Source organism: Macaca fascicularis, chromosome 2, assembly GCF_037993035.2.
Source record: "Macaca fascicularis isolate 582-1 chromosome 2, T2T-MFA8v1.1".
In the NCBI taxonomy this organism is placed as follows: Eukaryota; Metazoa; Chordata; class Mammalia; order Primates; family Cercopithecidae; genus Macaca; species Macaca fascicularis.
This window is the reverse complement of record NC_088376.1, coordinates 99,516,679-99,544,519: the sequence shown is the minus strand read 5'-3', so window position 1 is coordinate 99,544,519 and position 27,841 is coordinate 99,516,679. Positions and strand designations below refer to the sequence as shown.

General features: G+C 45.4%; 1 protein-coding gene across 3 annotated transcripts in view; it reads right to left on the bottom strand.

Moving 5' to 3' along the window:
* ITGA9 (integrin subunit alpha 9) overlaps nt 1-27,841 on the bottom strand; it is a 385,385-nt gene that overhangs the window by 322,897 nt on the left and 34,647 nt on the right. For 2 of the 3 annotated variants that reach the window (XM_005546647.5, XM_045386478.3), the window contains exons 4-7: nt 26,761-26,884; nt 13,817-13,884; nt 5,027-5,156; nt 2,231-2,316 (exon numbers count right to left, since the gene is read on the bottom strand). In XM_005546647.5, coding sequence (XP_005546704.2) covers nt 2,231-2,316; nt 5,027-5,156; nt 13,817-13,884; nt 26,761-26,884 — 408 coding nt within the window. The remainder of the gene's footprint in view (nt 1-2,230; nt 2,317-5,026; nt 5,157-13,816; nt 13,885-26,760; nt 26,885-27,841) is intronic. The other variant, XM_074031685.1, reaches the window with a different exon arrangement.

The following is a 27,841-nucleotide window of genomic DNA, read 5'->3' as shown; positions in this document are numbered from 1 at the left end:
CCTGAGGCAGATATCACCTCCACTGCTCCTGAACCACATTCCTTATAGAAGCCACACACAATAAGACCCAAGGAGCTTCCAAATTACAAGTAAACAATTCAACTCTGAGAAAAAGCTAGTATTTTGTTTCTTGAAATATTTCCTTTATTCCTTTTTTTTAAATTAGTTGGTGGTATGGATTGGACTTTATTCCCAATAGGACTTTAACAGGCATTACAACAGAAGACAAAGGGATGGGTAGAGGTGAATACTGTACACAAAGCAGTTTCCCAAAGTGATTTCACATCATATTAGAGTTATGTGATCTGCCTAGGTAAATATGAGTTTCGTTTGGGAAATGTGGAGTTAAATATTAAGTGAATTCCTTGACTGTGGAACTTTTTAGAGCCTTTAGCATGTTCACGTGACCTATGCATCTCCACTGCAAAGATGATCACTGACATTTAACTTCCTAAATGTACTTGACTATGGAAGTTCTTTTTTTCAGATTACAACTCGTGGGAAGAGTGTCTCATGAGAACCAGTGTAAGTAACCTTCCCATGAGATAAGGAACTGCCATCTTAGTGTGAGTGCTTTTGTGCCCTGACACTAGAATATCCAGCAAAATCCTGAAGGCCAGAGGTCTATTCTGGGGTCCTTGGGAATCAAGTCTGCACTAGCCCCGATCCCTGGGAATGTGGAATTGTCGGCAACTTTGTCACTACGACCAGTTTCCCCCATGCCTCTCAGGTGGTCTAACTGAAAGAGAAGCATTTTTATGTCGCTGTCTCGCTCTATCAATTATAAGTACCATTCTCATCTTTTTAACTTTATCCTCTGCACCCCCCAGATAGCCAATGAGAGGGGTTTGCAGGGGTGTCGTCTTAAGACTTGACAGGGACTATGAAGTTCATCACAGTCATCTGAAGGGAAAACTACAAAACCAGAAGGTGTTTTCCGCAACTAGGGAGAAAAGAAAGCTGCTATCGTTAGCATAGAGGCACCTGCATTACCCGGTAGCCTGCAGCCCCTCCCCAAGAAGACGACATCAATGCAAACAGCTCTCAGTGCTTCTTTCTCTACTATTTAGAGAAATTCAAGCAACTCAGAAAGAACCACCTCCTTCTTCAGGTGATCGAAGGTCACCTGCTTGATCCCTCCTCCCTGCCGGCTCGGCCCTGGTTTATCTGGTTTCAGTTTCGGAGAACCTCTCTCCACAGCAACAATGTTAGGGAGGAGGGAGGCACATGCTCCAGAAAAGTGAGCAGCAGCTCCTAACCTCTGCCCAGGAGGATCCACAGAAATTACCCTTAGTCAAGCCTAGTCAACTGGAAAGTTTGTCAGCTCCCTGATCATCCTGACCTCCTGGCTGAAGGCTCCAATTACAAGTGGTCTCAGCTCATCTGGGCCAATCCAGAATTCAGATCCCACTTCTCCAAGCTCTGGGAGATACGACCAGACTCTATCACAGGTCTACCCCTAGAGGCTCAGATCCAAAGTTCAGTCCTCTGTTCACTCAGTCTTTCCCATCAGGCAATCTACGGAGCTTCTTAAAAATGCAGGTTCCTGATCCATCTGTACCTACTCAATCTGGATTTCCTGTATCTTCATGATAAAGAACCAATGAGTATAGTTCACAATTCAGGCCCCTCAGAGGTCATTTTTCCCAAAGGAATTCAGACAGCCCTAGATCCAGGGGGTGGGTCTTTTGGCAGATACTGTAGTTTAGGGAAAGCCAGACCCACATATTTCCAGTCCAGCCTTTGGGCTGAACCAGTCTTGGGAACCCAATGTTCCTTCTAAAACACTGGGGAAAAAATATGAGAATAATTTGGGGCAGGAGTAAAGCCTCAAAGGTATCTGGGACTAGACCTAGCTCCATTAAATCAAAGCCAAACTTGGGAAGGGTTTGGGATCTGAAGTTGGACAGCACTAAATGCCATTCTTTTGAAGGACACCATAAGGCCAGAGCTCAGTCTTATAAATTACACGCACACACACGGTCAGCTGTGAAAAACCTCAGATGAGAGTGTGCAGGAAATGGAGAGTGTGAGTAGTACTCACACTCCAATTGAGCTTTCAAGGGAAACTTTCCAATGAAGTGGGGCAGTCAGGGGGTTCCTCATCACCTGCCCACCAGCCACCCAGTAGAATGTTCAGGTCAATGTCAGCTGACAAACCTCTGCACCAGGGACAGCATGCTCCCCTCTTCTGTCTGACCCCAGCTATTCCACAGACATTTCTCCTCACCTTGCCGATGCCTTTGTCCTGTGGGGCACCTCCTACCACATCAGTGGTGGACGCGTGAGAGAAGTGGCCAGCGGTCACTGCGTAGCCTGAACAGGATGGGCGGAAACCAAGCACAGGGTTGAAAAAGAAGGGAAGGGAAAAAAAAAAAAAAAACATCCATCAGAGGAAAATGTTTCTCAAGCATGCCCCCTACTCTTGGAACATAAACTACCAGGAAAAAAAATGGCAGCTGTCAGCCTTCTCACGCTGAAATGGCTCTCATCTCACAAAAAGTCATGTTCACAAGGACATCAGGGCAGGAAAGAGGGCTTTCTGAGTGTCTTCTTTGGGACAAGTACTGTATTAAATACTATATATCTGTTTTCTTCCTTTCAAGGCATAGTTTTCATACAGTAAGGTCACATATCTGACGTGTAAAACTCAATGAATGCACACATGAGCGTAGCCATGCAACCACCACCCAGATCAAGGAAGTGACTATAACCACAGAACCATAACCCCAGAGGGTTCCCTCATGCCCCTTCCCAGTCAGTACGCCCCACACAGGTAGCCACTATTCTGACTTCTACCACCATATATTAGGTTTGCCTTTTCTTGAACTTCACACAACATAACATCTGTGACATTCATCCACATCGTTGAGTACAGTAGTGGTTTGTTTCTTTTTATTGTTGAGTAATATCCCGTTATATAAATATGTCATATGTTTATTCTGTTGCTGGGCATTTAGGTTGTTTCCAGGTTTGGGTTATTATGAACAAAGTTGCTACCAACATTTTTATGCACGTCTTTAGGTATCTCTTTCAGTCTAACAACTTTATGAAGAAGGCATGACTGCTTCTTCCATTTTACACATACAGAATTAGAAAAACCTGTTAAACAACATGCCAAAGATCACACAGCAAGACTCAAGTCCAATCTGTGTCTGCAAAGCCCTTGCTGTTAACCACACTCCCTTCTACAAGAAGGCAAAAGAAGCTGTCAATGGGTGGGTGAGTAGATGCATGGTTGGGTAGATGCATGGGTGGATAGGTGGGAGGGTGGTCAGTGAAAAAATATGGATGCAAAAGGAACCTAGAAACAAAGGAAAAGATTGCCTAAGCTTAGCCTCAATGTCTCCTGCTTTCTGAGAGCCTGGCTAGCAGGCTGAAAGCTCTCCTCTGGCCAGCATAAATCCTGTACAGGCTGCCATATAATCCCCAAACTTGTCATCACCCTCTAACCCTAATGTGATTGTAAGTTGTTTGAGTTTTGCGATGACATCATATCATGATCAATTCTTCCTCACTACGTGCCTGATTTCTCTCAGACTGGAGATTGATAGTACCTAAGAGTATTCTGAGTGAGATCAAAGCCTGAACTGATCCTTGATAATCCCTGCAGCTGATAAGAGCCTCTAATGTGTATACAAGGAGAAACCACAGGCCCTAAGCTTCAAAGGAGCTGTGCTAGACCCCAAACCCATCATCCAAACTGGACTTTCTTCTGCCCTCTCTTCATTCCCTGATTCAATAAATATGTGTTGAGTTCCTACCATACACAAGGCACTATACTATACCAAGTCTGGGAAATGTGAGACAATCTCACATTTTGTGCTCCCAGCCCAGTGAGAGGTACAGTACCAGTGCTAGGTGCTCTCTCAGATGCACCCACAGGGAAGGAAGCTCAGCATTTAGACTCTGCACTCAGAAACCACAGGTTCATACCCCAATTTTGCTACTTAGGAGCCATGTGACCTTGGTAAGATGTATAACTTCTTTGCTCCTCAGTTTCTTTATCTATAAAATGTAGATAATTATACCTACTTCATAAGGTTGTTTCAGAAATTAAAAGAAACAATATGCAGAGCCTGGCATAGGGTAAATGCTTAATAAACAACAGTATTAGGCAGCTGAGTGCCTACAGGAGCAAACACCCCAGAGTAGAAGGATTGTTGGGTCTATACTACCCAGCAAAAAACTTGTAGTTAGAAGGGAAAAGGCAAGTCAACAACTCCCTAATCCCATTTAACAAGAAGTTCCCAGTGATGCTATGCAAAAAGGGAATCAGGCCCTTTCCCTGTAAGTTACGTGTCATGAGTGTGAAAGAGCATTGTGTGTCATCATTAGGCCCTCCTAAATTTAGCTTCATTTTCAATCCAGAATTATAGCATTTAGGGCATGAATTAAAGAAAAGAGTCTTGTAATTGTCATCTATACAAGCAAAGACAGCCTATGTCTCTTCTTAAATTGGCATGGACCTTGCCCCAGTGTCATTCTGCCTGATAGCTAAATTAAATTGTGTCTATCTTCTTTCCCGAAGATTGAAAGACTTAAGAAAATAAGAGATATTTTTCTGAGCCTTTAATTAACCTTCAGCATTAGGTTGCCATCTGTCATGATAATTTCTAGTTCTTATCTTTCTATTTGCAACCAGTTTTGTGATCAGAATGCAAGGACTCCTTCCAAAGGGACGCCCATGGAAAATTAAGACTCCGTCACACTCATTTGTACCTGACCATCTGAACTTTGACAATTGATAAAATGAGAAAATAAAATGTTTATTTCCCTGGAGGTTCAACTGTCAGCTCTTTAATTAAAGCATACAGTTTTAATTCAGTTCCCTCCTTGGTTTTCCTCTCTACCTTCTGCGTGTGGAGCTAGATGTGAAGATGCCCTGGCTAAAGATGTAAGTCATTAGAACAACAGGCGTCAAAGCCAACTAACTCCTCTTTCCAATAATAAAGCAATAATTTGTGAATCTGGCGGGAATCACTCCCATTACCCTTTCTTACCTGTTCTCTCCCCGAGTACTCACCCAGGTAGGTGTACCGCCTGTTCATGATCACTTCATCGTTCAGTTTTAAGTACATGTTGTCAGTAAGGTTCAGCACTTTGACGGTTCCAGCCCAGTAAAATGACCCTGGGGCACCCATCACCACCAGCTCCTACCAAAAAGAAATCCAATGGTAAGCAGAGAAGGAAGTGAGGAGGGGAAAGGAGGGGAGTGCAATGAGAACCACAGTCACAACAAAGGAGAAATTCCTCACACCAAGAACTTTTTTTTCCCTCCGCTAAGCAATAAAAACACATTTCACCAGATTCGCCAGCATTATGGAATCTATTATACAGACGGGATTATCAGAACTAAAGATGTGAAGAGACTGAGTAAGGTGACAGATTCACGACACGCCAGGCCCCTATTCTATCCACAATGAGACCACACACATTTCCTCAACTTTACATCAGGCTCTAACAAAGAAATGACAAACAGCTGACATTGACCTCAACCACAGATTCCAGGGAGCACCACTCATGAAAAGCAGCAAGCAATACCGCACCCTGCCTGGACTTCAGGCTCACCATCCAACAACTCCCCCGCCCTGATGCGTGGCAAGAGGAAACTGTGCACTAGTACTCCAGGGAATCCCCTCCAAACCACACTCAAGACCCTCTCAGGGACATTCTAGAACATGGTTTTCTGATCATTATGGTCTACTGTAAACTTGGAAGAACAAAACCAAGAGACCAGAGAGGTCAACTAAGGAAGGACACAAACTGGAAGAGAAGACCGCAGGCAGCAAAAGACAGTATCACTGTTAAAAATGGACTCAAGGCCGGGTGCAGTGGCTCACGCCTATAATCCCAGCACTTTGGGAGGCCAAGGCGGGCAGATCACTTGAGGTCAGGAGTTTGAAACCAGTCTGGCCAACATGGTGAAACCCCATCTCTACTAAAAATACAAAAAGTAGCCGGGCATAGTGGCACATGCCTGTAATCCCAGCTACTCAGGAGGCTGAGGCAGGAAAATTGCTTGAACCCGGGACGTGGAGGTCTCAGTGAGCCAAGACTATGCCACTGCACTCCACCCTGGGCGACAGAGCAAGACTCTGTCAAAAAAAAAAAAAAAAAAAAAAAAACAACCCAGGCTCAAGAACATAAGAGGTTCAACATACAGCTGTCTTCAGCATTTAGATCAGCGGAAATGGTCAACAGGCCTGAGAGCATGTTCGTGCCGCAGAACCATCACCAATGCTGATGATAACCCTAAGTTCCCAGAAATGATTTGGTTACCCAAGGAAGTCAGCACAGGTATCTGCTGGGGTTTTCCCCTGGGTGATAAGATAATGGGAACCAATCAACGCATCCCCTGCACTCTCATTCCCAAAGTTTATTTCCTTTGTATTTTTCCAAATTCTAGACCAGACTGTTTTCCAAGAGTGCAGGACTCAGACAAAATTCAACACTGTCCACTCTTTCAACCACGTTAGGGTCCTCTCCTGCCACTGCCTCTTCAGACTGCATGCCTAGGACACTCTAAACTAATTCTGGTCTTCGGAGCTCCCTCTGCTCTTTCTATCTACATCTGTGCAATGCCCTCATACTTCCTCTGCCTGTGTAACCCTTTCGCAGTATTCAAAACTCAATTGAAATATGGGTGAATCCTAGACCAAATGTTGATGAGAAAAAAATGACTCAATTCATAGGAAGTTCTAGAATCAGCAAAACCAATCCACAGTGATGGAAGTCAGATCGGTGGGTGCCCAGAGTAAAGAGGAGGAGCACTGTCTGCAAAGGGGCATGAGGAACTTTCCGAAGTGATGGAAATGTTCTCATCTTCATTTAGGCAGAGACAACATGGTATACACATTTGTCAAAACTCATCGAACTCTGCATTTAAAATAGTGTATTTTGTTGTATGTATTAATATTTTTAATAATCTTCATTTTTTTTTAAATTCCAGAACAGTGATTAAACACTAACAAGGAAGTCATCACATAAAAACACAAAACGTGCTCATGAGATGACATTTGACAAGCATTAAGACGAAGCTCCCATTGTGCAGAGGCTGTGCTGGAGCTAGAAGGCAGGCTGTGCTTGTATCCATCAGAGGTCCCTGGCTTTCAGTCCTTCCTTCCTCCAACAAGGAATCCCTACTTTTGGATTACCTACATTTTCTAAAGTTTTGACACTGCTCTAAGAAATAATCAGAATTATTTTTCCAATGAAATCAGTAATTTTTCACTCAATAATATTTATTGAGCACCTACTATTATGTCTCAGAGTTCACACTAGATATAAAGATAAATAAAGTCCCTTTGTAAATCATTCTTGGGGCAAGACAGCATGGTAATATGCAAAGTATTTCAGAAAAAAAAATCGATGAAAACAGGTTAAAATCAACAAAATTTCTAGAGGAAACCCTTCAGCTACAGACAAAACTCCAAAGATACTAGTAGGTCATGAAGGCTCATGGGGAGAACAGATGCTGTGCAGGTCAAGTCTCTCACTGCTGAAACCCACCTGACCTTCCCCCGAGCCTTCAGAGTTCCCCCGCACCCTGCCCGTCGGTCACCCACATATATTTCAGAAACAGATCTTTTCAGGTTGATCTTCCTCTGCAGAGACGACCCCATGCACTGGCAGAAGCTGCTGGCCTCTGACAAGTCCTTGGAGGCTAGATCCTGCCACGGAGATTTAGAATTTCTGACAACAATTCATAAAGTCACCACTGAATTCTCAGGGAGCAAGTGTCTGCAAAAGCCAGAAGTATCTAAAGAAAAAAATAGAGAGGAGGATAGAGCCTGCAGGCAAGAGGACAATGCTTTAAACAATATGTTTTATGGTTAATTTGGGGAAGAGCCTTAACAAAGGGTAGGGCAGGAACACAGATGGAAGAAAAGCCGCTAGATTCTCGCCAGAATGGTTTGCTTTTTGATAATTCAGGAGGGTATAGACAAGAAATGACTGTTGAGGAGCACTTCATTTTAAGGTTTTGAGATCCTACCCCCCTTGAAGGAAGCTGTTGATGATAAGCCAGATGTTCCCAGGGGTATCTCACTGTTTTATAAAAATAGATGGCTTTCTGCAGTCAGGACTCTCCACTGGGAAACATAGCAGAGCATCCATCCATTCATTCTTTTTACACTCATCTGTCCTGCATAAGAGACCGGGCTAGTTCTAGAAAGAGTATAAGAAACACAAGCGATAAGTTCATCAGAGGAGAGAGACTCTTTTTCCTGGCCTTGAGCTTGGAAAGGAATTTGTAATAAGCGTCCAAATATAATACAAAGGGCACCGAATAACCTAATGAGCAACCTCCTGAGCCCCAGATGTATCCACAGTGCAGAACTTTCTCCACCTGCGGCTTTGCACAGGCCAAACAGCCCAGGCCTGCAAAGGCTCTTTGGGACATTGGGGGCGGGTAAGGGATATGTTGCTTTCTGATGACTTAGACTAACCCAGGATAAAAGTTAAAAAATGTATGCCTACCATACCACTGAATGCCCTCCCAAACATTACAAACAGGGTAAGATAAAGTCATTCCTCTCTTCAAAAACCTTTAAAACCAACAGCTCTTGTTTTTACCGCTCCCCTCCATCCCACCCCCACTGCTCACACCCCTCTCCCTTCAGTCCATACTAAATAAAACAGGGCCAAGCCTGCGATCCTCAGAGCTGAGGCTGAAGGGAGGGACAGTGCCTTCCTGGAAATCCCTCATAGTTGTTTTTTTCTGTTCACTATGGATGATGCTTGTGACCTTTCTGGTGCTGTTCACAAGTGCTAGGAAAAAATGACCAATACTTAGGTCCCCACCACCCAGGAACAGCCAATGTCAATGTCACACACACAAATGAAAGCTTCCCCAAGCAAAGGCCACCACTACCTAAATCACATTTGTGGAATCCCATCTATAAGCAATGCAGCTTTTTCCCAAGACGCATTTATTAGCAGAACCCCTAGAGGGACCAGGGCATCTAGGTGTGCCTGGAAGAAGCCATATATTTCTTCTGTGTACTGCAAGTTGGCATGAGCAGCTGGGCAGGAGAGTGCCCAGGATCTACAACAGAAGTCCGTGCTGAACAAACTGCCACTCAAGTGTCTCCAGGCTTCTGCACCAGGCACGAACGCCAGCCCCGTTGGTCCAAATTCTCTCTTGCTGCTAAGCAGCATCTACTACCTCTGTTAGCCTCATCTACAAAAATAAATAAACTTCCCAGGAAATTCTCTCTAATCCTCAATGACAGGCTAAAACTCAGGTGGTATCTGCAGCTCAGAGGGCTTTGTTAAGCTCAGGGTCACTGACCTGTAGGTCAAGCAGGCACCTTAGGCCAAAATATTTTGGGGCAACATAGCTATTGTGTCCAGAAGGACACAGATCCATGTCCAGTTTGGGAAGCAGCTGTCTGCCCTGTGAGGGGACATCAGCGCACAGAAAAGACAAGCCCAAGTGACGAGGTCAGCAAGAGGGCAGAGGAGGGGAGCCATGCTGGCCTGGCCCCTTCAACCACATTTCCTGCTCAGCCACAAACAGCTGAACTTCCAGAAACAAGGCAGGCAGTGAGTTCAAAGACCTCCTGTTTAAGGAGGCCAAAAGCCTGGGAACCGAAGCGGAGGCCAAAGTCCAAAGTGGCCAGGAGACAGCAGGCCGGGGTCAGAGGGCACAGTGGCGCCCAGAGGGGCTGCCTTCCCACTCACACCACCCACCCTCCCCGGCCACTCTGTACACCCACCATGTCCCCACTTTGCTGTACCATGAGAGCACAGCCAGCATAGGCTGACACCCCATGGTTCCCTCAGGCTCTAAATCCCAGAGCCTGGATTTCAGCAGGTCTTCTGTTCTTCTGGTCACCCTGAGCTTGCACAGCCACCTGGACTTCCCCTCCACACCCCTGCCCCGCCGGCTCCTCCTACCACTCCCTGCCTCCACCCAGCCCAATGCCTGACGTGCCAGCAGCTGCGGCTAACACAATGACACTTCCTTCCTGGGAACACTTTCTCTCTCGGCTCTCTGTCAACATCTCTGTTGAGTTCTGATGTCTCCCATCAATCTAGCTTCTCCTCCCATCTAAAGGGAGGGGTCTCCCCCATGCCCCACACTAAGCACACTCATCCCCCAAGAGAGTCATGAGCAACAGCCAAATCTAAGTTTCTACCCCAGGCAGGACTCCAGTCCCTAAATCCAAATGTCCTCTAAAAGCATCGCACACTCCATGTATCTGAAAGCAGACTCGGCAGTTTACATCTCCCAGTGGGTTCTTTCTTGGGCAACCCCTTTCCACCAGCGGCACCACGATTCTTCAGAAGCCTGGCTCAAACCCTCCTTCCTCTACCCCACAGCTCCCTGGCCACCCAGCCCCTTGACACCTCCTTCATATTCTCTGCCTCCCCCAATCATTTTTATTCCTTAAGCTTCCCCCTAGCCTGTCCTATTGCTTCATGGTTGGACCACATCATGGCCTCCTACCAGGCCCCCCTTCAGGCCCTTCCACTCCCAAGGTTCTGGGCAAACCCAGCCCAAATAGCCTTTCTTTCAACACTGCCATCTGCCAGTGTGTCACCTGCTTGTGAACTTACAGTGGTTCCCTACTGCCTATTGGCTCAAGTCACACGATACTAGACAGGCCTGTTGGAGGAACAACAGCCATACTTGTTACACGATCTAAATGTTTACTGAGATGGAAGAAGAGTGAAGTTGCCACATGGCAGGATGGCATTTCAACGGGGAGAGGAAAAGTTGTTTAACAAACCAGTATCAGAATAACCAACTATATATTTAGAAAAATAATGTAGTTTCTATCACACAATGTATATAACACAAATTCCAGAAAGATTAAAGATAGAAATCTTTTTTAAAAACAGCCTATGAAAGTGCTATTAAAAATATAAGTATATTGAAAATATAAGTATAAAATATGGGAGTTTGTTCAGCCCAGACTTCTGTTGCAGATCCCGGGCACTCTCCTGCCCAGCTGCTCATGCCAACTTGTGGTGCACATAAGGAATAACCTTTCTAAGAGAGAAGTTTAGAATCTGGGGGGAAAAAAAGACTGATAGATTTGGCCAAATGTGCATGTTTATTGCCAGGATGATAAAGACACTATAGGCAAACTTAAAAGATAAGAAAAAGGCTGATGAAAAAAATTGTATATCAGGTAAAAAACACATATATCAGGTAAGAGATTAGTGTTGAAAATACGCAACAAGTTCCTAAAAACCAGGAAAACAACAACAACAAAACAGAATAACGTACTAAGAACGTAAACAGGCAACTTCCAGGAAAACAAGTACAAATGGTCAATATTTTAAAAGGATATTAAACGACATTAATAATCAGGGAAAGTGACATTAAAACAAGATGCTTTTTCATAACAAAAATTAAAAGTCTGAGGGAGAGAAGATAGAGACAGACGCAATGCAGGGGAGTGTCAACTGGTAAACATGTCTGAAGTGCAATGTGCCAACATGTATCAAATTCAAATCTGAGTGCCTTTTGACCCAGCAGTTCCTCCATTAGTGTCTCTTCTAAAGAAACACTTGTGTACAGAGCCACGTGAACGGATCTCCAGTGCAATGCCACCAGTGGGAGTCCGGCGTGTCCTGGCAGCAGCTGAAAATACCATGTAGTGGGTGAGGCAGGAGATGAGCCTGGAAAGGCAGGAAGGCTGGGAGGCCAAGGGAAGGCATGTGCATTTCATTCTAAGCAGGATGAGAAGACACCAGAAAGTTCTGAGCAAGGGTGCACCATGATGTTTTTCTTGTTTGTAAAAGGTGGTTCTGGCTGCCATATGGGGATCAGTCTGTCCAGAGGCAAGGGTGTAGGCAGGACGGTAGAAGGGTTCCGCAGTGCGCTGGGAGCAAGACAACTGTGGCTTAGATTTGTGGGGTGGCAGAGGATGTGGAGAGCAATGGATGTCATTGTTAGAGGTTTTGAAGGCATAGGAGGTAGTGGGACTTGCAAGGTAGCTTAGAAGTAGGAGAGTGAGGTGAGAGAAGAATCTTTAAATTTGGCCTCAATGGCTAGGAATGGCGCCATTCCCAAGGCATAGAACTCTGTCGACTGTCATAAAAATGATTCTCCAGTGAAGTAAGAATCACTGAGGGTGTGGAATGGGGATTGGAGGGTAGCATCTCCTATTTATTGGTTTGAGAGTGAAAATAATAAAACTTCTGACTTTCTGCCTTTTCTTGCTTGCTTTCTGGATCAGACACTATGAATTTGCCAACTGTCTATCTTCTCTTTGGATTTAAACAGCAGTTTCTGAAATGCAGGTGGACAGTCTTGCTCGTGACTCAGGAGGCGCCCTCATTTTGGAAGCCAGAGAGCACCCTTCATCCTCCCTCCATCCCCCATGTCCCATGCCCTCCCCCAGCTCTCTGTTGTCCTGGAGTGAGGGAAAGAGAGAGGTGGCCTCAGGGAGCCAAGTCCAGGGGCCAGGATGAGGAGCTTTAGATTCTAATCCTCCAGTGACTGGGAAGCCTCGGAGTCAGAAGGATAGGTTTCATTTGAAGGCCCTTGGGGCTGGTATGCAGAAAGCACACTGCACAGGTCAGAATGGATGCAGACTGGGTGATAAAGGTGTTCTAACCTAGCCCATGGTGACAGGTGCACAACACTGAATGCACTAATGCCACTGAACTACACTTTAAAGTGGTGACTTTTATAATATGTGTATTTTACCACAATTTTTAAAAAAGCATAATAGACATAAGAAGACCAATCAGGGCCAGTGTACCTCCAGGTGCTGGTGGTGGCCTTTCTAGAAGCATGATGGTGATAATGGAGGCGACTGTATTGGTAATAAAAGCTGTCATATTTGGGATGTGTTTTGGAGGCTAAAACAACAGGATTGCAGATGAATTAGAAGTAAAAAGGACTCTTGTTTTGGCCTGAGCAATCACATGGATGGACAGTGCCAGCAGGCAGTCATGAAAGTGTTTGAGAGAGGAGGAATTGATATGAAGGGCAAACTTACAGTAAATAAGAATGACACAAGAAAACAGTCCCTAAAAATGTACTACCAGCCAAAAGTCATGATACTACCGCAAGGGCACATAAGCATGCAGGTGTCCTGTCCTTCAGAATCTGGGAAAGGGAATGGTTAGAGTTGTGTGTAAAACCAAGTCTCTCAGGCCAGGTGTGGTGGCTCAGCCTGTAATCCCAGCACTTTGGGAGGCCAAGACGGGCAGATCTCCTGAGGTCAGGAGTTCGAGACCAGCCTGGCCAACATGGCGAAACCCCATCTCTACTAAAAATACAAAAATTAGCCGGGTGTGGTGGTGGGCACCTGTAACCGGAAGGCTAAGGCAGGAGAATTGCTTGAACCCAGGAGGCGGAGGTTGCAGTGAGCCGAGATCATGCCAGTGCACTCCAGCCTGAGCGACAGAGCAAGACTCTGTCTCAAAAAAACAAACAAGTCTCTTCACTAAGGAGAGAGGGCCACTAGGAGGGGATGCTTACACGCTTCATGTATCTGCACAGCCGCCAACGATGGGGCACAACCTGACTGAATGTCATCTCACTCACACATCCCTGAATCGACTCCTTCCCCAGGTCTCAGAGTCAAGCGGACTCCTACAGAAATCATCGAATGGGGGGAGCCTCCAGATGAGCCAGCCCACCTCCTCTGCCCAGTGGTCTCTGGCCAGCTGGTGCCCTCCTGGCAGGTTGAAATAGCCTCCTCCGGTGTGAGGACCAGAATCTGCGCCCTCGAGGCTCACGTATCTGGGACTCCAGAAGTCCCACCTCTAAGAGCTGCCAAAATCACATAAGCAGGGAAATGAACACCCACAAGAGAACAGAAATGCCCAGACAGCAGACACCCACCTCGGTGAAGAAGCCCGCTATCCCAGCCTGGCAGGAGCCGTGTTCCTCTCCGTACTTCTTCTTATACTCTAGGGGGAAGGAAGGAGAGAGAAGCAAACCACAGCCATGTCAGTGTGTGCCAGCTGTGCGTGGAGCCAGCAGAGCCAACCAGCCACTTCCCGCGAGTACCGCAACAGGCTGGGCCCAGGGATGCCGTCCAGACTGGGGTGAGGAAGGAAAGTCTCAGGAATCCACCAGACCTCAAAAATCCAGGCTGTGGTGCCATCGTGTAGGGAGGCTGCCCAGCACCCCAGCAGACTTCCTCCCCTCATGTGCAAGAAAGAGGAGCAGTAGCCACAGTCATTAAGTGGGAGGCTGGTAACAATTATTTCATTTACTTCAGAAGGGACAGAGATCCCTCGCAGGCCCAAGGAGCTGAAAACATGACCCAGAAATGGAATGATGTGGCCATCCCAGTGTGGAGTCTCCTGGATGAAGACCAGCCCTCCCTAAAAGAGGCTTTGGATGCCTCCTACCATCCAAAAAGAAACAAGCTGTCGGCAGAGGACTGCAAGAAGGGACTCCTCTGGCATTCAGCTGCACTATTGCTGTGTGGAAGGAAAGGGGGAAGATCTCTCCAGGTGGAAAGAAAACTAATAGATAAGCTCTTCTCCTCCTCCATCCCCTCAGCTCACAACACTGCTACCCAACAAATGGGGGTATGCCGCCACTGCAGTTTTAATTTTAAGTTGGCAAGGAAGAGGGGGAGGAAACTTTTGACAAGTGCTTAGCATGTTCCAGGCATTGTGTTAGCTGTCTCCAGGCATATCATTTCACTGGTCCCTCATCCCTAGGAACCCATATCCCCATTGGTTAACAGGTAAGAATATTGAGGCTCAGAGAGGCTAAGTGAATTGTCTAAGGTCACGCAGCTCTAGTAAATGGCAATGCCAGGATTCTACCTCAGCGTGGACTTAGAAACCCATTCCTTCACCTCTGGAGCCCATCAAAGGTTCTGCAAAGTGAGTGACTAAAAATACCCAGGAAAGTGACTGGATGTTGGAAATCATTTCATGGGTAAAGTCAAGGAGGTGGAGAGATGTTCAGAGTGACTCAAATTAATCACATGTGAGGCTGACATTGCTGGAGACCTTCCACAGGCCATCCCTGGGCACCCTCAGGCCAGGGCTACCCAACAAATAACCCAGTGACCCTGTACCACCCCCTGGGCTCCTGGCAAGTCTCTGGTACCATTAAAAGCAATATCATTATTTTTGAAACGCAAAATACAAAGGAACAATGAAACTATGATTGCAACACAGTGCCACTTCCTGCAGTTCTGAGCGTCTACTCCAGGCAAGGGGAAAAAGGGCCCTGGGGAAATATACAGAGTAATTCAGTTTCTAACAACACTCACCACAGAGCCTAGTAACATTTTCCAGTAAGTGGCCATTAACCGACTGCTAAATGACAAAGAATGTCAATTGAGTTACTCCTCTTCCACGCAGGGCAAAATCAGTTCTCCTGCCTTGTCCTGTTATTATAAGGACAACTGCTAGACCTGCCAGAAAGCAGCCCAGTAACAAAAGGACCTTGTTTGTTCCCTGCAGAATCTTGCACCAGGGCTGGGAGTGAGACTAGTGCAAAGCAATGAACAAATCCTGCATCAAATTGCATAATAGCAAGAAATAATACAAATTAATAATAAATCCTGCATCAAATAGCACAATGGCAAAAAGGATCAAAATGTCTCAACCTAAACAAACAGTTACATAATAAACATGAAAAGTCTGGCTAAAAGCATATCCATCCCACTGACTCTAGAGACTAAACACCCAATTGTAACTCTTGAAAAAATGAAACATACAAAGGAAATTCAGACCCCATGAGCTGAATGAAACTATAGTGCAAGATACACCACCAGTTCAGACTCATAAATTTCTGACATGAATAGGAATTGTGTGGGACTCTTTCATCTTTTAAAGCAGTCTCAAGGTCTCTTTATGACAAAGCCTCCAAAACACGGGAGATTTGAGAACTTCGGTGCCTTTCTCAACCTCCTCCCCAAACTGTACTTGATGTGGTCTATGTTCAGAGCACGACCTGGGGTTTCTGAGGTGGCAACAGCCTCACTGGAAGCTAAGAGTACCCCACTCCTGGCCCAGGCTAAAGGCCAGCAAGGGGAAGCCCTTAAAGGCACCCCTGTTTCAGGCAGCATGAAGCACTGTTTTCAGGCCAGCCTCCGCCTCCCCAAGCTGGGACTGCCCCACCAGAGGTCTGAGGGCCTGGGACACACATGGAAGTGGGTACCATCACTGACATTCACATTTCTGAAACCCCAAGTCTAACCTGCCTTCTCAGGATGCTCTAGGGTAAGGAATCAAACAATGGGGCCCCCTGACTGGCTCCTATAACCAAGTCCAGATCAGAGGGTAGGCCGTGTCTCAGCGTCCCAGAAACTTCTGTGACTCTGTCATTAATCCCTTCAAGGTAGAGTAGGATTCAGTTCTAATCCTTCTACCACCTACCCAATCCCTGCCACACACACTTTGGGGGTAGTTGTAGGGCCTGGCAAGTCTAGTCTAGGAAAGTTAGTGCGTGTTATTGGATTGGACAGTTTCACATTCCACGCCTTCCACAGCCTGGCCACAGGCATGCTTTCCATTGTTTTTACTCCTTTGAATGCTACTTCTGTGAGTTAAGGGCACCACTATTATTTTAACCTGATTCCTTCATATATATGTCATGAGGGCAGGTTTAGGTTTCTCCCTAATCTATGTTCTAAATGTTCATGTACGGACCTTTCTTCCCCCAAAAAGTATGTACGTAGGGTTATTCTGCCATACTCATATCTAAAAAACTTAAAAATACAACTTGATTTTGCTTGTCTAGACTTGAGATGGCAGGACAGCCTATATCACAAAGCTATGGGAAGGGAGGTAGGTGCAGAGAGAGGCAAGCGGCTGCCCCCCAAACAACACCCCCAACAAGCCCGGGTCACACACCCTCCCTCCATTGACAAGTGCAGGAAGTGCAGGGTGGAGGGACCTGGGAGGGGGTGGGGGTGACCTCCAGTCTTCTGTGTTCCCAGGAAGAACTTTTCCTGCACAAACACAAAGGCTGTGGGGCCCAGCAGCTGGCTGCTCCTGGGCATGTCCACTCAGTCTCCAAATGCCCCCAGGGACATGGCCCTGCAGAGAGAACTACAACAGCTAGTGCCCTCTCCACTACTGAACAAAACATTTATCCACCTCAAAGAAGCAGGGGAAAAGCAGGCTTTGCCTGACAGCAGCTCACAGGCACTGTAACAAACCTAACTCTTAAATTTGGGGAAGCTGGCCAGCACGGCAGCTCACACCTGTAATCCCAGCACTTTGGGAGGTCGAGGCAGGCAGATCACTTGAGTCCAGGAGTTGAAAATCAGCCTGGGGAACAAAGTGAGACCCCCATCTCTACAGAAATACAAAAATTAGCTGGACGTGGTGGTGCACACCTGTAGTGCCAGCTACTCAGAAGGCTGAGGTGGGAGGATGGCTTGAGTCTGGGAGGCAGAGGTTGCAGTGAGCCACGATCACACTGCTGCCCTCCAGCCTGGGCAACAGAGCCAGACCTGGTCTCAAAAAAAAAAATGGGGGAAGCCAAATCCGAGACCCAAAATATAGGGTTGAACAAGGGGACTTAGAAGTCACTTAGAGAAGCTGGAACCAGGTTGTAGAACTCTTTCTGCCATGGGTGGGTTTGAATTACTTGGCCTGCATTACAGGCTTTAATTCATTACGTTGTATGGCTCCTCCATTCTAAAAATGGGAGTATTTTCCTTGGTTTAGCTGCTGGTTTTATTAAGCCCTGTCTAAACAGAAGGCAATTCAGAGAGGAAAAAAATACTGGTTTCCAAATGTTCACAATCCGCAACTCAATGCATGGAGCCTACATTAATGAATGTAATTCAAGTAGACCACCAATCGGGTGGGATCACTTCCCGCACCCTTTCCAAAAGGCCAGGATAAAACCATTCCACAGAAAGATCAAGATTCACATACAGCATAACATATATTTTTCCTAATAATCTCCCTGCGCATTACCCATTTGAGAAAGTTTCGTCTTTCAAAGCTTAACACATCAATTTTATAATTATTTTTCTGTAGTTCTTTAGCTTAGCTATAAAATAAAATATTGGGGGGAAAAGAGCTTGCCAATCTTTATTCTGATTTTCACCAAGCAGTTGTTAGATATATGAACTCCAAGTTTCTCTTCAAAGAATCAGTATGTCACTATGTTCAGCTCTCTTATTCTCTGATTCTCCATTTTAAAGTTTAACTTCCTGATTCTCTTCAGCTCCCTTACCTCTAGTTTCAGCAAACAACTTTCCCGCCAGTTCTCATCAGTAGTTCACATCTGTTCCCCTGGTCACCTGCTTTGACCTGAGTCACCCTGGTTACCTGCTCTGTTTTGAGTCACCCCTGGTCACCTGCTCTGACCCGAATCATCCTGAGTCACCTGTTCTGTAACCACCCTTCCCACTGAACTACTCACCCCGCCACTCAGGATCATACTCCTACTCTCTTTAAAAGAGCCAATTGGAATTAGCTTAGACTGTGTGGTCCAACCCCAGGAAATAGGGGAACGACACAGCAGTAGGGGTTACCTGCATCAGGAATAAGAATCCCTGCCCCTCCCCTGTCCAGGTGTGCTCTCACCATTATTCATCCACGAATCGCATCCTTCTATAGAAGTAAAAATTGCCTTACTGAGAAAATTAAATTTATGTTCGAGTGCTATTTCATTGTGGCACTGAGGAACAAGCATTTTGTTTCTAACAAAGTGGCAAATCTAAATAACTGATAATTATATAATACAGGAAACAATGCATTTGGGCAGACAGAGCTCTAGTAATTAAAAGGGCAATTATACAGAAAAATGAAGAGAGAATAAAACTACCCTCAGTTTACAAGGGACCACCATGTAAATGGGGGGGAAAAAAACATAAATAAACCAAACAGCTAGGTTAAAGAGGAAGGGAGAACATTTTATGAAAATAATTGATGACTAAGCTATGGTGTGCATTAAACATAAAGTGCATAAAGCCAGGAACTCAGAATTAAATGAGAGAAAGATTTTAAAGGGGGAAAAGATCTTCAGGGAATGCCTAATAACTCTAACTCTATCCATTTATTTACAAGTGGAATATTTTTGCTCAGAAAGAGCAAGTGGTTTGTTTAAAGCCATACCGCTGATTAGCCTCAGCATCAGGACCCAAGAGCCAGGCTCCCAACTTCCAGTCTGCTTCTGCCACTCCCTTATGCTTCACAAAGCACATTTCCAGTGAAAACCTTCTTAGCATTCAAACAAAATGTTTTATAAACAGATAAATAGATAAATGTGGGGTACATACATACAATGGAATATTATTAAATATTCCTTCCTTTGAAAAGGAAGAAAATTCTGACAGATGCTACAATGTGGATACACCTTGAGGACATCATGCTAAGTGAAACAAGTCAGTCACAAAACGGCACATATTGTATGATTCGACTTACGTGAGGTGTCTAGAGTAGCCAAATTCAGAGACAAAGTAGAATGGCAGTTGCCAGGGACTAGGGAAAGCAGGGAATGGGGAGTTCATGTTTAATGGGTACAGAGTTTTAGTTTGGGGTGACGTAAAAGTTCTGGGGATGGATGGTGGTGATAGTGGCATGGCAGTGTGAATGTATGTAATGCTACAGAACTGTACACTTAAAAATGGTAATTTTTATGTTATTTATTTTTTACAATAATTTTTTTTTTTTTTTTTTTTTGAGACAGAGTCTCATTCTGTCACCCAGGCTGGAGTGTAGTGGTGCAATCCTGGCTCACCACAACCACCGCCTCTCAGATTCAAGTTAATCTCGTGCCTCACCCTCCCAAGTAGTTGGGATTACAGGTGCACACCACCACGCCCAGCTAATTTTTGTATTTTTTAGTGGAGGCAGGGTTTCACCATGTTGGCCAGGCTGGTCTCGAACTCCTGATGTCAGGTGATTTGCCAGCCTCAGCCTCCCAAAGTGCTAGGATTACAGGCGTGAGCCACCACGCCTGGCCAATAATTTTTTAATATTACCAAAAAAGGAGTTTTGTAATCTTTAAAGCATTCCCTTTACCCAGAACTTAGCAACCCGTTTTGCCAACTCCCTACTTCAGCAGCAAGTAACAATACAGGCACATAATAATGTATATATAGACATTCAACTTACTATGCATTGTGCCATGCTCTACTCTCAGAAAAAAAAAAAAAAAAAAAGTGACCATGAACATGGGACAGTCACATTTCAGTGAGAAACCCAGCTCAGAACTGAGCAGAATTCAATTTTGGGACCTAAGCTAAAAGACTCATGAAATAGGGAGCCGCGGTGGCTCAGGCCTGTTGTCCTGGCGCATAAGGAGGCGAGGCTAGACATTGGAGGTGAGCCTGAGCAACACAGAAACCTCTCATCTATATAACCAAAAAAAAAAAAAAAAAGACTCATGAAATAATTGGCACCAAAGCACAGTCAGTCAACTCCTGTGCAGATACCGAAACCAAATGTTTCTAGTAAGCAGCCACTCCAGACTACAGCAAACTGGTCTCCTGGCTACATTTTATCAGTCTAAGGGCCCACGTCTGCCCTCTGTGCCTGCTGGGACTTGTCTACAGAGTGTATCTATAATTGCAAAACTGAAACATAGCTTAACAAGTCTATAGTATAGTGTTCAAAAAATTCATAAAATTATGCCATTGAAAAAAATACATGAATTTTTTTTTCTGTGATAGGCCACAGCACCCAGTAATCACCAAGAAAACCAGGATCCCAACAGAACAGGCAGCTACAAAGAAACCTACTACACACTTAAAAGCTGTCAACCCCTCCTCTGACTAATAAGCCTGTGACTTTCATCAAGCTCCCTGGGCCTCAGTTTTCTCATCTGTATAACAAGGGTAAGAATACTTATCCGAGAATGATGTGATTACTCAGTAAGATCATAAATGTTAAGTACCTAGCACAACCCCTGGCACCAGGTAGGTGCTCAATAAATAATAAATGAATCTGAATCTGTGAATTTTTCTGAGCGGAACAAAAGATGCAGTTTAGGTAGTCGATAATTCCATGTAATACATGAAAACACGTTTGAAGTATAGGAGATGGGTTTGTCCAAGATTAAAATTCTTGGCTCCAAGAAAAGCTGGAAAGCCCCAGAGAGCCCCTGCTGGAGACCTCTGGCCTCCTCCTTACAGCCCAGGCTGTCCTCGGGAGCCACCCTCCCTTTCTCCCCCTCAGAGTCCCTCTCTGTTTAACTGGCCATAATGTAGAACTGTATCCTCTTTTCTTTAATTTGCTGTATTTATTTAAATATGATAATGTTTATTAAAGCTCACTGGAAACCATAAAATCGTATGTAAATGTAGAGGTCTTTAATAAAAATTTATGAGGTTTGTTCTTGAATTTTTAAATGGATCAGCTTAGCCTTTTATGAGTCTCTCCAAAACAAAAACAAAACAAAAACACAACACAACAAAACCCCAATTCCTTTTCATTTGTAAATGGATCTTCATTGATTTTTATCCCCTGTAGAGACCACTTTTAACGTTAAAGGGGAAAAAAATCTTCACCTTTGAATGGGTAATCTATTTCCTTCCCTGGAAATGATCACTGTCCTGAGAAATGCAAACACACACTAGGAATAAAAGCCAGTCATTCCCTGATAATAGAGTGGTACAGAAATCTTTGGAATCGATAAGAAGTTTTTCTGTTACAATTTTAAAGCACGGTAAAATTCAGACTCGAACAATTCCAAATTTAAGAACATTTAAACATGGCATGAGTTAAACTTTGAGGTCATCTACAAAAAGAGGGAAGGAACGCTTACCAACCAAAGTGTCCCAATATGATCTTCAACAGTATTTGAGAAATTATAATCTTGCCAAGGGCTCTTAAAATCATTTTAGGAATATCCAGTTTTCTACCCTTCATTATCTAGTCACTGAAACAGGATATGTTAGACACCTTCTGAGAATATTGAAGAATATTATTATGCTGCTTGAAAATTAATTAGAAAATTCACATTTTCTAATTGAAGACAATGAGCAGCATTCACTCTCGACTGAGCACTGTGTTAGGCACTTCATACCTCATATACCTCTTAAGTAGATCTTAATCTCCCCATTTTATAAATGAGGGCACCAAGCTCATGGAGCTTGCCTAAGGTCACCAAGTCAGAAAGTAGAAGCATATAGGTTTAATCATAGCAATAAGTGAGTAGTAAAGCCAGATTCCACAATTAGGTCTAATATACGATGGCATCATAATAACCTCTTGCATTTCTTTATCAGAGTTTAGCCTTGAACACGCTTTGTCAATGTGCCAAGCTGCTACCAAATTACTCCACAGTCACTTTTTCTGTCACAATAAAAAGACAACCTGTTTGCAGCCTCACTCCTGCTAAGTTCTGACTTCTTGCCTCAGTGGTCTCAAGGGCAAAGGATAAAAGAAATCTCTGTACTTGATTTTATCACATGCATTGACTTAACATTTCGGAGTCCTAAAATATCATAGCTTGGTTAATAGTAACTAATGTTTTATAGTGCTTGCCCTTTAATTTACAAGTAGTTTCCCCCATATATCGTCCCACCAAAGCTCTCATTTTCTCATACATTCTGATAAAACCAAAGAACATATGCTAGTAATGATGTTCTCACATCAGACAAACACAAACTAAACCAACTGGAGGATATGCTCCATGAGTTTATGTCCCAAATTCATTTTTATTTCCCATTTCCTCTGTATTTCCTGGTTCCAACAGGATATTCTGGTAGCTTCTCCCATCCAACCAGAAACAGGAAGCACCTGAGAAGCCATGTCCTAGTGCCAAACCAGAGACCAATTTTTTTAAGAATTCAGAAGCTTGAGACATTTTGGAAAGATCTCCACATATTTAGAGTCTCTGCAACCAAACCGACCTTCCAGTGTTGTAAAGGGAGCACAGCTGGCCCATATGGAGACTTACAATGAGGCCACAGTTATAGAACAATGGGTGGCCTTGCTGAGCACTTTCACCCGAGTTTTATTGGGAGCTCCTCACCATAACCCAAAGACATAAATGCAGTGGAGGCATCACAGCGTCGACTCCCACCGAGAGGCCAACTGACAGGCCTGAGGCCACAGAGGCAGAAGTGTGGCAGAGCCGACCTCAACCCACAGCCCCTCCCACGGTCTTTCCACCATCCCACAAGAAGTGGGTTTAGAGGCAGCTGTCCCCCTCCTCCCTTGCCCTGTGCACCCACCACCGTGACCAGTCTCGAATTCCCACCATCCCTCTCTTCCATAGTCTCAACAGCCTGCAGACTTTACGTGGGTTTCAGTTTTTCCAATTGTAAAATGAAATAATGCCACCTTGTATTTGGATGCAGCTCAAGGCCTTGGGGACAGGCTCCAGCAGGACACACACTGGCGGGAAATTCTCTCTCCACACAGCCTTCCCACTTTTGAAACACCACGTCCCCTCTCTGTTTTCCCCTGCAGATGGGGAACTTCTTGAGAGGTGGAACTGTGTCACTTGGGTTTTGTCTATCTGGCAACTAACAAGTACTTAAGATTAAGTGGACTCTATTCCCGCTACACAAGTCAGTCAGCCTATGATGATTAGCAAACACTTGCTCAGAATATAGTATGTTGTATGTGGCATATTAGTATATATATGCTTAGCATATATTAGCAAGTATATGCCAGACACTGTTCTAAAGACTTAGAAGCATTAACTCAGTCCTCTTCATAGACCCTTGAGGTTGGTTAGGCACAGAGAACTTAAATAACCCATCTGAGATTACACTGTTAAGAGGAAGTGGCAGAGCCAGGACTTGAACTCTGGCAGTCTGGGTCCAGAATCTGTGCCTTGGCCACCAAGCTACTTTGCCTCTCCATTGTGTGGCATGTGAATGACAGATAAGAAAGAAAAACTCAGGCCATCACCTCTCTGGACCTCATGAAAGACTGCTCTAGGTGGTATCTGAAAGGTCCTGTCAAACTCTTAAAACCCTCCCATTGTCTTTAACCACAATGTGACCCCCAACCTGGAACAGAGAACTTGCATCACTGAGTTTTTCCACATTGAGGAAATAAGGGTGGCCTTAAAAGCCAAAGTAGGTCTAGTTTAAACCACAAAACAGGGAGGCGGAGATGCCTAAAGCCAACAGAGCACATACAAGAGCCCTCTCACTACACCCTGCATCCTCCCAGCCACCTGTCCAGTCCAGTCTTCTAGAAAAAAACTCAGCATCTTCTACCTCTCTCCTCTTACAGGGCTAAGAACTATAGAAACTTTCAGTTTAGTCCCCCATTTTTCTAAGGGGCTACTCTTACACCCCAATACTCCACATGCCAGACCCATCCATCCCCTATTTCCCACCGTAGGCCAATGAATGGGTTAGCATGTAAAAGTGCACGTGCGCCCATGGGAAGGAAGACTGGGCAGGGGCATAATCGTTTCGCTAATTTCTTCACTAGTTCCATTTAACCATCATTAAGTCCATTGTATTTTTGGGATAGTTCAGTCACCCTTTCTTGTTTCGTGAGGGTTGTCGACTGGCTTTTACTTCTCATTTAAATTAGAAACCCTAAAAAACAAACTAACAGAAATCACCATTAATTACCAGGACACAAAATGGTTTGCTGAGTCAGACAGATGCCAGCTTCAAAATCCTGCTCCACCATTTACTGTTTGAGTGACCTGGGGCAATTCACATACACTCTGAGTCTCCGCTTACTCCTCTGTCACAGGAGAATGGCAACACAGAAGCTGGCCTTTGGGTATCCCACCTGTCTCCCCCCAGCTCCTACCACTGTTCCTGTGATGTGGCCTGACTGCCACCTGCCAGCACCCACACCTCTGTCCTGGAGGCTTTCCCGGCCCACACACAGGACAGGATGCCAGGTGGAGGAAGCCCCTTCCCCTCAGCCCTCAGGAAAGAGGACTCTAGGTGTGTACTCCACACTGGCCGCAGCACCCACCCCAGAGACTGCACCCACTCGCCCAGGTAACGGCTGAGGAGCACATCTTCAATGGGCTGCCTTCCTTTCCCATTCTTACTTCCCCCTGCCTCACTGATGTCTTCTAGAACAATTTCCATCATCAGACCCAAGAAAAAAAGAAAAAATCATTTTTCACAGCTTCTGGGAAGATTAGATGAGAGAATGTGTAAAGACCTCAGATCAACACTGGCCTACTGATGATCCACAGTTACTTAATAGAAAGTAATGCAGAAGTGTGAGCCACTTGGACCTGTGTACACACGGACATTGAGCTCCACCTCCCTCTTTGGAGGGCTGTCCTTGTGCTTGTGGTGTACACAGAGGAATCACTGGGGACAGCCATGTGTCCCTGTCACAGCATGTCATCTTCTGGGAAAACCAAAGTACTGGTCCTGTGCATAACTAGCGTGGTTCAACAATCACTGCCGCCGTCACCCTGCTGAGCCCCTTGCTCCTTCCCAGCCTGAAGAGCTGCCCCACTGCTTGCTCCAGAGGCTTTTCCTTTTCCTTCCTTGGGAAAAAGGAGGAGTAAACTGGGGCAGTGAAAACCCAGGCTTGACACATGCTTTGTGTTTCTGAAACGAACGATTCCTCCACTCTTGATTGATTATATTATCATCTATTTTTAAAACAAAGTTTGTTTTTCTTCTGTTTGGGACAATACAGATATAAACAGGGCCAGAGTTTCATTCCCCTACATGGCCCAGTCAGAGCTGATCAAATGCTGATACAGAGGAGAAAGAAAAAACGAAGGCAGGCTCACTCTATAGGGGAGAGGGTTTGTGCCTCCCGCAGAGATCTTGCTGGCTCTTCTGTGGGGCACGTTTCCCAGAGCACCCTACCTGGGTCACCTGGGTCCCCAGGAGGGTCCCAGTGTCCATATAGTGTTTCTCATGAATCCTTTTTAGTGTCCACAAAATTTGAAACCTAGGAAAACCCAGGGAGGCCCAAAGACAATGTGGACACAAGCCAGTGAGACTTCTGTCCAAATAAAGTAGGAGGGGAATTAAGAAATAAATAGTCCAGAACTTAGAGAAGGAGCAGGTTCCAGCTTACCCAAAATTAGGCTGAGAAAACTGGAAACTACAAGCTATTAAACTGAAGAAAATAATCGTGTTTTCTGAATGCTTAAAGCTCAGATTCGACAGGGCTAAATAGTGACTGACTCAATCACTATTAGGGATTGTCCTCGATGCCCAGGCATTTGAAGGTTCTAAGTCTGAAAGGATACATTTTCCTTCCAAGTGCACCTTGGCAAGGAGCTCTTAAAACCACCTTCAGGATGTGCCCAATTCTCCAGCATCTGCCCGGGCTGCAGGACCACATGGGAAGGAAAGTCAGACCTTGAATGTTATGAAATGCTGAGAGTGTCAAGTTTCTGTCCAGCTGTTGCTTTATGAATCCTGGGTCTCCTCTCCCCTCCGCCTTAGGACATCTGTCCACAGTGCAGCCAGGAACTGTGTGGGAGCCTAATGACTGCCTGGGAGCTGCCTGGGGCTGTAGAGATCATCTGGGCCAACCACTGAATATTTGGACAGGGAAACTGAGGTCCAGAGAGAGAAGGTAAGTTTCCCAAGGCAACACAGCACCTGGCATTACCAGAAAGTCAAGGCAGCTGTTAGGTCACTTGGCTGAGGCTTGGTGCATTTCAGTCCCTGAGACTTCATAAAGCTTGGTAAGCACTGTGGGCTCTGCGGCCGAGTCAGGTAAGGGTTGGAAAGGCCTGGGACTGCTGCCCCCTCCGTACCTGCCTCTTCTCTGGGCAGGGCCTTGGGGACCAACAGACCATCTGGGGCAAACAGTGCTGCCCTATCATGAGCATGTGGAAAGCTGGGGAAATGTTCAGTTGGTGATACGCAGAGGTGGGGAGGTAGGCTTAGGGCATGAAGTGGGTAGGGGGATGAGGAAAAATCAATCCATGCTCACCTTCATAGCAAGGGATCAGCGTCCTGCCTTTGGCCTGGAGATTGGAAGGGATGATGTAGCAGAAGCCATGGGGTAGGATGTGGTCAGCTTCATAGTAGATGTTCTTCCAGCGATGAGCACAGGCCTAAAGGGATACAGAGCATTTGAGAGCAGGAAAGTTGGCCCCAAAGGATCACAAAGCAGACTCTTGTCAGTGCCAGGTGTTTCTTTCTGTGGGAGAAGAGAGGAGCAGAGGGGCCAGAAAGCCACACCTTCATAACAGGCACTGCTCTGGGTATCAGAAAACTGCATGAACAGGAACGAGCCCCTGGGAGTCTACTAGAAGATAGGAAATAAATATATCAACAAATGAGGATTTTAGCTAGTCCTGAGCATTGAGAAGGAAAGAAACAGGGTTATAGAATAGAGAATCTGGGAGTGGGATGGACAGTTTCCACCAGAGGTCGGAAAGGCCTGAAGCCTGAGGAAGAGCTAACCACACAGGAAGAGGGTTCTGGGAGGATTCAAAAGATAGCAGAATGCAAAGGATACATCATCAGAAATGCTCAGAGGCTCAAGAGAAAGAAAGGGTGGTCTGGAGTGACTGTGGTGGGAGGGAGATAAGGTCAAAGAAGGGGCCGAGGTGGGACCATGGGGGTCAGGGGAATGGCTGTGACTTCAGCAGATCTGCAATGGGAAGTGGTGGAGAGTCTTACACAGGTGAGAAGCATGATCCAAGTGACAGTTTGGAAAGAACATTTGGCTGCCGGGTGGAGACTGCAGGAGGGCAAAAGTGCAAACGAACACCAAGTGAGAGATGATGCAGGTCTGGAGCAGTGGAGATGGGTGAAGAGGGTGGCTTCAGAGCTGACAGGCCCAAGGAAGTGAGCCGATGTGGAGACAGCAGGGAAGGGAGGAATGGCTGATATTCAAGCATGTTCCTACCCACAGAAACACTTCAGCATGCATCTCATTCACTAGAAGTAAATGTGTGTGGAGAGCTGTTTTTCTGATGGAAACTACATACAGCAAAATGCACAAAGGAGCTTTGACAAATGTGCACACTCATGTCACCAAGGCCCTAGCAAGACAGAACATTTCC